Source organism: Sturnira hondurensis, unplaced genomic scaffold (assembly GCF_014824575.4).
Source record: "Sturnira hondurensis isolate 20B ecotype Veracruz unplaced genomic scaffold, ASM1482457v3 Scaffold0022910, whole genome shotgun sequence".
Lineage (NCBI taxonomy): Eukaryota > Metazoa > Chordata > Mammalia > Chiroptera > Phyllostomidae > Sturnira > Sturnira hondurensis.
In genome coordinates, this window is record NW_028095541.1 from 14,399,527 (window position 1) to 14,413,440 (window position 13,914).

The following is a 13,914-nucleotide window of genomic DNA, read 5'->3' on the forward strand; positions in this document are numbered from 1 at the left end:
CTGATCATTTTAACTGCATTGTTTTTTCTTGAAGATCAAGCCTGTACTTTAAAGTTGTAAAGTTCAGTGTTTCCAATAGTGATTAGTATGGCGCCTTGTACACTAAAATATAAGGATACTTATATTAGTATTATATTAATGTTACTTATATTAATTCTTAAGCAAGTTAAAGATCTACTGTTCTAGCACTGGGGGGGCAGGGCTGGGAATATAAAACAGAAAACTGTACTTGAATAAGAATTAAATAAAAAAATAAAGGATGAAAAAACTAAAAAGAAAATGAAAAGCATGGTAACATGGTCAAATTTTAACTTCAAACTTGAGGCTCTTTTGCATCAAGAGCTTGTGGGTTACCTGCTTTCATGTTCAGAATGAAAACTTTGCCTACTGGCCAATACGAAATTACAATATTTTTTTATTTCTTAGTTTAGGATATAAAATTGTGTCTGCTATGGGAGAAGTGAAGTCAGTGATTAGTTAGATGGTGGCTGTACTTCTGAAACTCTAAAACTTGAAGTTTTAAAGTCTGTTTTAAACTAAAATAAATAATTTGTCAGTGTGGAAGTCACCATACTTGTGTAATTTTAGACTCTATTCAAAAAAGTGGTAAAGGGTTTGCTTTACTTCAAGGTGCTCCAAATGAATACTTATCTTGTCTTTGCTACTTCTTAAAATAAAAAATAATCAGGAACTACCAAGGATTACTGAAACTATGAAAATTTGTAAAAAGAATGAGAATTCTCATTTCATTTAGTAAAGGTATTGGTTACCCCAAGTAAAAGAACGAATTACCCAAGATAAGATCATGCTTTGTTTGCGTTTTTTTCTGGTGGGTGGAGGGAATTAGAATCACAGTTCCTTGTGTAGTCACAAACCTTGGTTTGTTCTTAATACTAACTGATAAACTCTGAAAAAAGCTAGGGAATGTTACATATGGAGAATTCCGCAAATGCTAAGTTTTACCTAAAAAATGCAATAGACTTCACTTTTGAAACTGAAACTTCAAGTTTAATGGCTAATAAAAATCATAGAATACATACCCCAAACATAAGCATTTAAAATATTAAATACATAAGATATTGAATCCCTATATCACCACTAATGTTATTTAATAAAATATATTTGATCTATAGTTTTATTAATTTTATATTAATCTCAAATATCAGAAAGGACTCGTTACATCCTTTATGTCTAAGTCACCTCTAGAGACATATCTCATTTAATTCTTATTAACAATTCTATCAGGTAGCCATTGCAGGTTTATTGATGAGGAAAATGAGGTTTCTCAACCATTTACATTTTAGGCTGGATAATTATTTGTTGCAGGGGCTTGTCCTGCACATTTTTGGATGTCAGGCAGGGTTCCTAGTCTCTGCCCGAGAGAGGCCAGCAGCCATCTCCACATTTCACCAGCTGAGACGACCCCAAATGTCTCCAGACATCAACAAATGTCCTTCCAGGGCAAAACCTCCCCTCACTGGGAATCTCTGGTCTAGGCCATGGTCACACAGCAAGTGGCAGAGGCAGGATGAGACCCGGATGGGGGCCCAGGCCCCTCAGTCCTGCTGCCTGTGCTGCTGCGTAGGGCCTCCCGGCTGTCACGAGAGACTTGCAGCTCCAGGTCCTGGCTACCTTATTAGTTATTTATTTATTATTTAATTACGGTTCAAGTACAGTTGTCTTCATTGTACCCCCATCATCCGCCTCCCACCCCAGCTATCCCCTCTCCCCACCCTTGATCCTACCCCCTCTTTGGTTTGGTCCATTTTGCGACAGTAGGGGTGGAACTGGAGAGCATTATGCTGAGTGAAATAAGCTGGGCGGTGAAGGACAAATACCATATGATCTCACTTAAAAGTGGAACCTAATCAACAAAACAGACAAGCAAGCAAAATACTCATAGTCACCAGACTGGCTACCTTGTCTTTCAACACACAATCCTTAGCATGAACAAAATGCTTCCTCCCAAGAATGCCTAAGCGATTGTTTCTTACTGTTTCCTATACTCTTCTAAAGAATTTTCATATAAATTACACATGGAAATTTAGAAAGGAATCCACATACCGCTTTATAAAGTTAGCAAAAAGTATCCGATGTGAGTATCCTAGCCTTCGAATCCTTGCTGTTTCCAGAATTCCTGTGTAGCGAAGCTGGAGCAGAACTTTCTCTTTGTTGTATTTTCTTGCCTGACGTTCATTATTTGGTTTGATGCAACGAACAAAATGAGGTTGGCCCACCACCATTTTAGATAACAAATCCATCAGGGAATACTGTAATATGCAACAAAAATAAATTCCCCAGCGTGGCATACAAAAGCTTTTGGGCTTATAGGTCTTTCTTTTTATTGTAAGGAACAAAAACTAAAAACTGAATATTAAACAGGCATGTGCTAATTCACAGCAAATGGAGGGAAATTTGTATTAATGCCAATTATATATAATGTTTTATTTTTTAAATTATTTTATTGTTCGATTGCAGTTCTCTGTGTTTTTCTCCCCCACCACTCCCCCCTGCCCCAGCCAAACCTCCCTCCCTCCCTTCCTTGTTTCCACCCTCCCCCTTGGTTTTGTCCATGTGTCCTTTATAGTTGTTCCTGAAAACCCTTCCCCCGCTGTCCCCTCCCCTCTCCCCTCTGGTTATTGTTAGATTGTTCTTAATTTCAATGTCTCTGGTTATACTTTGCTTTTTTCTTTTGCTGATTATATAGTATGTTTTAAAAGACAGATTTCTTCATTAAAATGTAGAGACAGTAACTAGGAACTTAGCTATTAAAAATTTGCCTGTGCCCTGGTTGGTGTAGCTCAGTGGACTAAGCACGGGCTGCAAACCAAAGGGTTACTGGTTCAATTCCCAGTCAGGGCACATGCCTGGGTTGCAGGCTGGGTCCCCAGGAGGGGCCAAGTGAGAGGCAACCACACACTGATATTTCTCTCCCTCTCTTTCTGTCTCCTTTCCCCACTCTCTGAGAATAAATAAATAAAATCTTTAAAAATTGTCTGTAAATTCTAAAGGCAACTTTAACTAATAGATTAAATTATTTTTGATATAGTTTATAAGTGAGTATATCCTCTCAGGGAGACTTGCCAAATTATAATATTTAGGCACACAATCTAGTTTCCTGCTTATGCTACTCATTCTCTTATCTAGCTCTTTCTGTATAGAAAGAATAAAAGTAAACACACTTTAATCCCTGTCAGAATCATCTCCTACTTTAACATAAGGACTGAGAAGTTAAGGCAGTTTAATACGTAGGACATAGTAACAAAAATAAGCAAATCCACATAAGTTCTCCAATCTTCTCTAGCTTGGTAATTTTCTTATTTTAGATTTTTAAAAATCATACAATTAAGAAAACTGTTATACAGCAATACCTTATTAAAGCAGCAGCCAATCTCCTAAGTATAAAACACTAGTAGCTGATTAAGTAAATATATAACATATTAAGATAATCATGGTTCAATTAAAAGTAGAATCCCAGAAAACCAGTATGTTAGAGACCAGCATTATAGGTAGTTGGCCAGGGAATGAATGTGTGGACATTGACAGCTGTTGAGGGCTGGATCTCTTTCAGTGCTGGAAATACAGAAGCTTACAGTTGACAAGGCCAGAGCAAACCAAATGCTGGCACTGGGTAACTGACACAGCATTGGACTTGCATGGCTTCCTCTCAGCCCTGAGACTCGATGTGATCTTTGTCCCACGGCTGGGTTTGTTATTTTGGAGCCCTTTCTCATTACATTTATCAGTGAGTCATCATTCCTCTAGTCTTGCAAACATCTGCCAGACAGTGTAGATACAAAGGTGATAGACACGTCTGTTGGTAAGCTGGGCAAGAGCTTCCTGTGATTTAGACATTGGTTTTCCTTAGGGACCCGGCTGCGGTTACTCTGTGTTCATTCTTTTGAGGTTTTCACCTTATCTGTGTGCAGCAAGACATGGAACAGGAATGAACACTCAATCTTGTCCTGTCTGTCCATCCTAAAATTATTCAGGAGTGGAAAGGAACATTAATAGTTCCCATAGCATCAAATTAAACGTCCTTTTTAAGTTTTATTCTGGTGGCAATGCATTCGGTTCTATGGACAGATCTTAAGGTGTAGACTCTCCATTAAGATGGACCTAGTATACAGCAACTTTACAGATTTTTGAGTGTATACTATAATGCACCCTACACCTAACACATGGTTATTAAAATACAGTAAAAATTCTTTTTTGTTGATAGCACACTATATTACTAGCTTTCGATCTGTCACTCTCATTTAGAATAGATAACATCGTTGAGCACAGCACATCATAATTTAATATCTTACCCTAAAATATGATGCAACTGTTTGTGTCTTCATGTTGGTGGTCTCTCTGGCATGACGTGTGGTTTCCCCAGTTTCACCCTAAGACGACCAAGGGAGACAGTGATGCCTCAGTACTGATTATGCTTTATGATCCACAGGGAGCACATGGAATTTTCCTTTAGGTTATCATAGTCTATGCACTCTACATAAGGCAACAAAAATGTCACTAATAATTTTTTTAAGGTACTTTTTCCTTTTTGATTATATTTTAGTGATTATGCTATTACAGTTGTTCCAATTTGATTCCCTTTGCCCCCCTTCAAAGAGTACCCCCTAATCCCTCAGGCAATCCCCACACCATTGTTCATGTCCATGGGTCATGCCTATAAGTTCTTTGGCTGCTCCATTTCCTATACTGTACTTTACATCCCTGTGGGTATTCTGTAACTACCCACTTGTACTTCTTAAGTCCCCCACCTTTTTATCCATTCCCCTTAACCCTCTCCCAGATGGCAATCATCAAACGCTCTTTGTATCCATCCATGACTCTATTTCTGTTCTTGTTTGCTTAGTTTTTTTTTTTTGATTCAATTGTTGACAGGTATTTATTGCCATTTTCTTGTTCATGGTTTTGATATTCTTTTTCTTAAATAAGCCCCTTTAATATTTCATATAATAATTTATTTAATGATGATGAACTCTTTTAGGTTTGGTTTTTTTTTTTGTAGTGTTTTGTGTTTTTTTGCGGGGAAGAGCTCTTTATCTGTCCTTTGATTCTGAATGATAGCTTTGCTGGGTAGAGCTCACTTGGCTGCAGGTCCCTGTTTTTCATGACTTTGAGTACTTCTTGCCAATTCCTTCTTGCCTGCAAAGTATGTTTTGAGAAATCAGCTGACAGTTATGAAAACTATCCATAAGTAATTAACTACTTTTCTCTTGCTGCTTTTAAGATTTTCTCTTTATCCTTAACTTTTGGCATTTTAATTAGGATGTGTCTTGGAGTGGGCCTCTTTGTACCCAACTTGTTTGGGAATCTCTGTGCTTTGTGGACTTGTATGTCTATTTCCTTCACCAAATTAGGGAAGTTTTCTTTCAGTATTCTTTTCACATATATTTCCAATTTCTTGCTCTTTCTCTTCTGGAACCCCTATAATGTGAATGCTGGACTGCTTGATATTGTCCCAGAGGCTGCTTACACTATCCTCATATTTTAGATTTTCCCCTGTAGATTGTTCTTTATTTCAATTAGTGCACCCTTCATTTCTGACCGGATTTTTTTTATACTGCTATGACTAAGTTCATAGTCAGTATAAGTTCCTTGAGCATCCTTATAACTAGTGTTTTGGAACTCTGCATCAGACATTGCTTATCTTCATTTTGTTGAGCTCCTTTTCTAGAGTTCTTACCTGTTCTTTCATTTGGGCTATGTCTCTTTGTCTCCTCATTTTGGCAGCCTCCCTGTGTTTGTTTCTATGTATTAGGCAGAGCTGCTATGACACTCTGTGCTGGTAGTGTGGCCTAATATAGTAGTTGTCCTGGAGGATCTACTGACACACCCGCCCCTATCACCCAAGCTGGTTACTCGAGCTGCACCCTCCATATGAGCTGAGTACACTCTCCTCTATAGTTGAGCCTTGATTGCTGTTGGCAGGTCAAAGAGGGATTTTGCCAGGCCAGCCAGCTTCAAGGACTGACTGTGACCACTGACCATCACTCTGTCCTCTGTGGAGGGTCAGCTGTGTGGATGCAGGGTTGTGGTGCTTCAGTGTTGTCTGTAGCTGTCTACTGGGTGAGCAAGCTCTGAGGTCTCCTGGGTAGTGCAGGCCAAGATCAGTATCCACCTGTGTTCTGTCCAGGGACAGCATACATGAACTATAAAGCAATCTGAGATGACTGTTACATTTGCTGGGCTTGGAAATTCCCAGCCAAAGCCATTCTGTGAATCTAAACTGGCTGCTGCTAGTGCTGAGCCTAGGGCCACTTAGCAGGAGGAAAGGTGCTGGGGGCTCACTGAAGCTGGCTGTTGCATGTTTAAGAGGATTTAGGAAGTTGTGAAGCATGAGCCTAGACCAGGCGTTCATATGGAAAAGTTACTGTTAACAGCTTGGGTGGGCTCATAACTGTGTGAGACAGAGTCTCAGGGTATCTCCAGGGCACAGAAAACAGTGTTAGTCAGGTTAAAGAAGTCTCAGATATGGCTTCCACCTGCCAGTTCTCTGATCCTGTGGGGTGGAGGTGGGGGGTGATTCAGAAAAGGGACAATGGCCTCTGTCCACCTTTCCATCTGGGAGAAAGCTGTCTTCCCATTGCTCTCCCATCCCCCTGCTCTCATCTTTGTGCCAGAGACTTCAGTTCCTCCCCGTATGCCACTAGTCCCTTTTAAGCTGCTACCCCAATGCTGGAGTTCAAAGGGACTGAGTCTGAGTAAGTCTGCATGTGGGTTATTTAAGTGCTTGGGACTCGGGGAAATTTCTTCCACTGACTCCATCCCCACTGGTTTTTGCAGCCAGAGTTATGGGGACTTATCTTCCTGGCACTGGAACCCTAGGCTGGGGGCCTAATATGAGGCTGGGACTCCTCACCCCTGAGATATCCTTTCCAAATTTTTACCTGCTACACATGGATGTGGGACCAGCCCATTCCACATCTCTGTCCCTCCTACCAGTCTGGAAGGGTGTGGTTTCTTTAATTCTGTAGTTGTCAGACTTCCATTCAACTTGATTTGTGATAGTTCTGAGTGATCTTTGTTCTATAATTTAGCTGCAATTTTGATGTGGTTGTGTGAGGAGGTGAGCTATATTTACCTATGCCACCACCTTGACCAGGAGTACTAAGATAATTGTTTAAGGCAATTGTTCAAATTCTCATTGGAACTTGGATTGGTCATACATAGATGTAGATATCTCTGATCTTGGCTAATACATTTTTAGTTTGTTTTAGTGTAATGTTAAAACTAGCTATAAATGAAGAGTTAAGAATATATCAGAAATGCATGATTATTTTAGTTTCTAGCAGTAATACAAACATACCATAAATATCTGTTTAAGCAGCAAACAAGATCAAAGAGAAAAATGAAGGGAAAGACTTTACTTTTAGAAGGACACAAATACTGCCATTGTAAGCAAGTCTTAAAAATGCATTTTCTTACCTTTGTCAGGTTGACTGATTTTTCTGAAATTCTCATTTGATAGTTTATTATATTTTTAGTTTTTGAATGTGGAAGATTACCTATTGGAATTTAGATAAAAATAATATATCTTTTAGAATCCCAACGGCTAGAAGTTTTCCCCCAATTACTTAAATATTAAAATAAGCATTGTAGATCCCAAGATATTCAGACTTAAAAGGTTAGTTACTATTTATTAAGAAACTTAAAGATAAAATAATATTATGTAAGGATTTATAAGAAAATTTTAATTCAGGGAAAAATCCAGCTTGGAGAATGAAAAGATAAAGGTAAATTTTGGATTTCCTTTTAATTGTTATAAGATATAGGGCGATTGTGACAAAGGAAGTAATTTGTTTCTTTTGTGTGTGTGTTAAATGGCATCTGAGATTTCCTTTAATACAAAGACAAACCATATAACTGGCCTAAAAATCATGTCGATCATTAATTCCTATGACGTGGTTACAGTGAATCAAGTGTGGCTGAGAGCACTGGGCAATTTCAACCTAATATTCAGAAATTTGTGCTTGGTGCAAGGGCTATATAAATGTTTACAGCCAAAGGTCATGAAAATATGATGGTGAAGGGAAAAATAATGAACTTGGAAGCTGGGAAGACTTGGGTTTGAATACCAGCTGTGGTACTTAAATTGTGTTACCAATGGGGTATTTACTTAAGTCTATGGTTGTAGTGTGGATCCATAAAATGGGGGAAATGATGCCTACCTCACAGAATTTTGATGCAGTGTGACAGTGTGTCTGTCACATGGGAAGCACCTGGAAACATTAGTTCACTTTCACTTCTCTCCCACACCTTGCCAAGCACAACAGGACAACAACCCACAATCCAAGAGTTTATCACCTTAATAGTAATGTTCAAAAATCTCCGGAATTGGGTATCACTTTAGAAAGAAAATTTTTCCTCGCCCTCATTTTTTCAGGTGATAAGCAGGAGCTAGATGTCTTTGGCAAATCCTTCACATGCTTTGTGGTTGAAAAGGTGGCTCGGAGATGGTGGGAAGGAAGGAACTGTGCCTGGGCTGTGGCCCACAGCTCTCTGCGCTGTTCACCCCTCCACCCACTTCCCTGCTGAGTGTGCAGCAGCTTTCGTGCTGGGCTCAGCCTGCACACTGCATTGTTCATTCTTCAAATGTGAAACTTACTGAATACAGCAAGGTGGAGAGAGTTAGGAACAGATGATTTCCAGACAAAAACTTCAGGGATTTCTATTATTATTATTAGGGTTACCAGGGAATTTTAGGAAAAAAATGACCGTAGACATGAAGATTTCTTAGAAGCATAATGAATATACAAATTGCTGGTAGCACATTGATTAGGTCAGACTACTCAATAGATACTTAGTATTACCTAAGTGAAACCTAAGATTTTAAGTTTATCTGAAAACTAAGAAACCAGAGGAAATTTAGTAAAGGATTAATAATTTCATGTTAACAAAATGTATATACTAGTCATCAAATCATTTAACAAAATGTAAAAGTCTTTTAAGAATTCATCTATGCATTTTGATAGGAACTAAAATTAGCATAAACCTTTTTTTAGAAAATATATCCAGTTTGCTTTATAGTTGACCTGATGAACAAACCTATGATAAACCAAACTGGAGATGTGAGCTGCAAGGAATTGTGTTGCATTTTCCCCTAATAATGGTTGAACTCTTTCATATTTGAAGTCATGAATGCAAAAGGCCATGTACTATTTTAGAATCTCAGAGACAGCTTAAAGGTAGAATTGAAGAATCTGGATCGTCAAGCCCACTTCTGTGAGGTGACAACAGAAAAGCTGCTCAACATTTCTGAGCCTCAATGTCTCATCTGTAAAAGCAGTTCTTCCACAGAGTGTTATTAGGAGTAAATGAAAGTACTTGGTATAGTACATGGCACAATGCAATCAAAATTTTTTCTTTTATTTTTGTTGTTATTATTATATGTTTGCACAGCTAAGTGAATATAAAGTCCACATGCTTTTGATAGGTTTGAAGTTTTGAGTTCCTGATACACCTTTTGACTATGAAGTTCTCTTCAGCTAGAGAACTGTTCTGATGATAGTCAGGAGGCATAGTGCAGTATTAAGAACTTGGCTGCATATTTTATAAGGGTGAAAAACATGAAGTTAGATGTATACATGCTGTAGGTAGATACAGAAGGAGATAATAATTGTGAAACTCAAAACTGAAAACTGTTGCTTCTGTTTTTAGAAGCAAAAAGATAAACTAGATTAACTGAAACAAGTTAAAAAAAAAGCAAGATACACGGAACAGTTTTTTTTCTTTTCTATTTTTTAAATCCTCACCTGAAGATATGTTTACTGATCCAAAGTAGAGGGGAAGGGAGAAAGAGAAACATGTGAGAGAGAAACATCAATTGGTTGCCTCCCATAGGAATCTGCAACCTAGCTATGTGTCCTACAGAGGTTTGAACTTGCAACCTTTTGGTGTACGGGGCCAACACTCCAACTGACTGAGCCACCCGGCCAGGGCAGGCATCTAACCATTTTAAAGTGTATAGTTCAGTGGTATTACATACATTCATAATGGTGTGCAACCATCACTACCACCCATCTCCATAGCTCTTTTCTTTCTTTTTTTAAAAAAGATTTTATTTATTTATCTTTAGAGGGGAAGGGAAGGAGAAAGAGAGAGAAATATCAATGTATCGTTGTCTCTCGTGTACCCCCTACTGGGAACTGTCCTGCAACCAGGCATGTGCCCTGATTGGGAATTGAATCGTGATCATGTGGTTCGCAGGCCCGTGCTCAATCCACTGAGCTATACCAGCCAGAGCTCCGTCTTTTTTTTAAAAAAGATTTTCATTTATTTATTTTTAGAGATGGAAGGGAGAAAGAAAGAGAGAGAGAGAAACATCAATGTGTGGTTGCCTCTCATGTGGCCTCCACTGGGGACTTGGCCTGCAACTCAGGCAAGTGCCCTGACTGGGAATTGAACTTGTGGCCCTTTGGTTCACAGCCTGCGTTCAATTCACTGAGCCATGCCAGCCAGGGTCCATAGCTCTTTTCATGTCTTAAAACTGAAACTCTGCACATGTTAAATACCAACTTCCCAATCTCTCATCCTGTAATGCCAGATAACCATAATTCTGCTTTATGTCTCTAAGAGTTTGACTATCTCATTTGGGTGAATCATACAATATTTTTCTAGGAGCAGCCGTTTTTACTCATTGTGAATAAAGCCGTACAGTGATCCCTGACAGAGGGGAAATAAATGAAATGAGCCCTGTGATTCCCCCAGGTTTCTCTTCCTGAAGAGGTTTTAAGCTGAAATGCAGACAGGGTAAAGCCTGGGGTGAAGAACAGGTGTAATGAATATAAAACCAATGGCAAGGCGGTAGAGTCAACCCAAAGTACCACATTAAATGTAAATGTTTTGATCACCACCATTGAAAGGCTGAGATTTTCAGACTGGATTTAAAAAAGCAAGGTCCAACTATATGTTATCTACAGAAAAACCACTCTAAATATAAACACAAAAATGAACTGAAATTAAATGTATAAAAAATGCCCTTCAACCATGAATCACAAGAAAGCCGAGTCTCCATATCATTATCAGGCAAAGTAGATTTCAGAAAAAATATTACCAGAGGTAAAGGGTCACTTAATAATGATAAAGGGGGCTATTCATCAAGACGATAAAACAATCCTAAATATTTATGCACCCACTAGTAGACCTTAAAAATACATGAAGCAAAAATGATTGCAATAACAGGAAAAATCAATAAGTTGACCACTGTAGTCAGATATTTCAAAACCCCTCTCTCAGTAATTGATCGAGCCAGGAGAAAACCAGTAAGAATATAGAAGATTTGACTAATATTATTAAACAAGTAACCTAACTGACATTTATAGAGCACTCCACTTAACAACAGCAGAATATACATTATTTTCAAGTGCAAATGAAACATATAACAAGGTAGAACATATCCTGAGTCACAGAAATGTTTCAGTAAAATTAAATGGGTTAAATCATACAAAGTATGCTTTCTGATCATTATTGAATAAATTTTGATCATAACAAAAAGATGTCTGGAAAGTCCCAATACATTTAGAAATTAAATATAAGACTTGTAAATAACATATCAGTGCCTATATCTATGTTAGAAAAGAAGAAACATTTTCTTAAATCACTGACCTCAGTGATTTCAGCTTTCACCTTAGAAATTAGGGGAAAAGAACAAAATACCCAAATTAGATAGAAGAGAGAGAGCAATAAAAATAAAAGTGAAAAGAAACTATAAATAGAAAGCAAAATCAATAGAGAATATCAACGAAACCATAAGCTGGTTCTTTGAGAATATCACTAAAATTGATGTCTCTAGACAATCTATCAAGAATCAAGGGGAAAAGGGGAAGGACTCACATGAACAAGTATAAAGGACACATGGACAATAACTAAGGTGGGGGGCAGAGATGGGAGGGAGGTGGGGAGCACTGGGATGGGGCAGGGCTGGGAATACAAGAAAGAAAACTGTACTTGAACAAGAGTTAAATAAAAAATTAAAAAATTTAAAAAAAGAATCAAATTACAAAGGGCAGAAATTATCAATATCAGGAATGAGAGAGCTGATATAACTTTAAGATCTACAGATACTAATATAAAAAAGAAACAATATAATCAAATTTATATCAATAAATTTGACTATACAGATGAAATAGACAAATTTCCTAAAAGATGCAACCTACTAAAGCTTATTAAAAATTAGATAACTTAAATAGCCTCATATTTATCAAAGAAATTGATTTTGTCATTAGAAGCTTCACAAAAAGCCTTTCAGGCCCAGATGGCTTCACAGGTGAATCCTACAAAGCGACTTAGAAAGATAACAATACTAATTTTACTTTTCCTGAAAAATGAAGAGGAGGCAATACATCCCTATACACTTTTTGAGGCCAGTATTATTCTGATTTCAAAATCAGAAAAAATAATTAGAAGAAAAGAAAACTACAGTCCAATATCCATGAATATACATACAAAAATTCTTAACAAAATGTTATCAAATTGAACCAGGTAATACATTAAACACCCAATGCATCACGACCATGTCTAGCTTTTCCGAGGAACACAAAGTTGGCATTGAAAAGCAATCAATGTAACTGACCATATTTACAGATTAAAAAGTAAACAAATAAAATACATCAGATGCAGAAAAAGGATTTGACAAAGTTCAAACATGCATGTCTGATAAAAATTAAGCAAACTAGGACTAGAAACTAACTTATTCTTCCTGGTAAAGAACATCATACTCAATGGGGAAAAACTGAATGTTTTTGCCCAAAGATCAGGAATAAAGTGAGATGTCCTTTCTTGCCACTTTTATTCAATATTGCATTGGTGATTCTAGTCAGTACAACCAGGAAAGAAGAAGAAATAAAAAGCAAAGAGAAGGAAAAACAGAGAAACCTTTTTATTTATACACGATGTGACTATCTACGTAGAACATCCTACAAATATTACCAATAAATAAATAAATAAACAAACAAACCCTACTGAAATAAATTGAACAACATTGCAGAGTAAAATTATTACACAAAAATTAATTTAAACACTCAGAACTTGCATTAAAGTTACCATATATAGCTTAAGATGTGACACACTAGCAGATAATTTGACAAAAGATGTGCAAGACTTGTACACTGAAAACTATAAAGTATCGCAGACAGAAATTAAGGAAGACTTAAATGAAGAGCTCCATCGTGCTTCCTGATTGGGAGACTCAATATTGTGATGATGTCATTTCTTCTAAAATGAATCTAATAGCTTCAGTTTATTCCAATCAAAGTCTCAATGGGATTTTTGGTAGGAGCTGACAAACACACCCTAAAAGTTATGTGGAAAAGCAAAGGCATTATAATTGCCTAAACAACTCTGAAAAAGAACAAGATTTCAAGATTTTTTATAAAGTTACTATAATCAAGACATCTGGTTCTAGCAGAAAGAGACGACTATCAGTAACAGACAGGAGAGGGCCTAAACATAGACCTGTTACTACAGAGTCAACTGCAAAAGAAATCCACCGAGGGAGGGAATGAACATCTTTTCAACAGATGCTAGAACAGTTGGTTAGGGGTGGGGAGGGTAGCGGGAAGGATTACCAAGGGTCATGAAGAAACATCATTTGGGGGTGATGAATAGGTTCATTACTGATTGTGGTGATGTTTTACAGGTGTTTATGTATGTCAAAACTCATCACATTTTACTGCCTAAATATGTGTTATTTATGTCAGCAATACCTCAACAAAACTATAAAAAATACAGAGAACAATTTTAAACTCCAATAAAGAAAAACAAGCCCAAAGTACATTTTCTTCTACTTAAAAGAAAATCCAAGAATATATACAGTTGAGTGGAACAAGACCATGTGAGTTTTTAATAAATCAGGCAGGGCTCCCTAAAATCTGCCTGCTCTGCAACGGCAGGCAATTTTGAACT

At 37.4% G+C, this 13,914-nt stretch overlaps 1 protein-coding gene across 1 annotated transcript in view; it reads right to left on the minus strand.

Moving 5' to 3' along the window:
- Positions 1 to 13,914, minus strand: part of MYO3A (myosin IIIA) — a 198,074-nt gene that overhangs the window by 49,682 nt on the left and 134,478 nt on the right. The window contains exons 22-24 of the mRNA XM_037037128.1: positions 7,438 to 7,517; positions 4,311 to 4,388; positions 2,065 to 2,270 (exon numbers count right to left, since the gene is read on the minus strand). Of these exons, the coding sequence (XP_036893023.1) occupies positions 2,065 to 2,270; positions 4,311 to 4,388; positions 7,438 to 7,517 (364 nt within the window). The remainder of the gene's footprint in view (positions 1 to 2,064; positions 2,271 to 4,310; positions 4,389 to 7,437; positions 7,518 to 13,914) is intronic.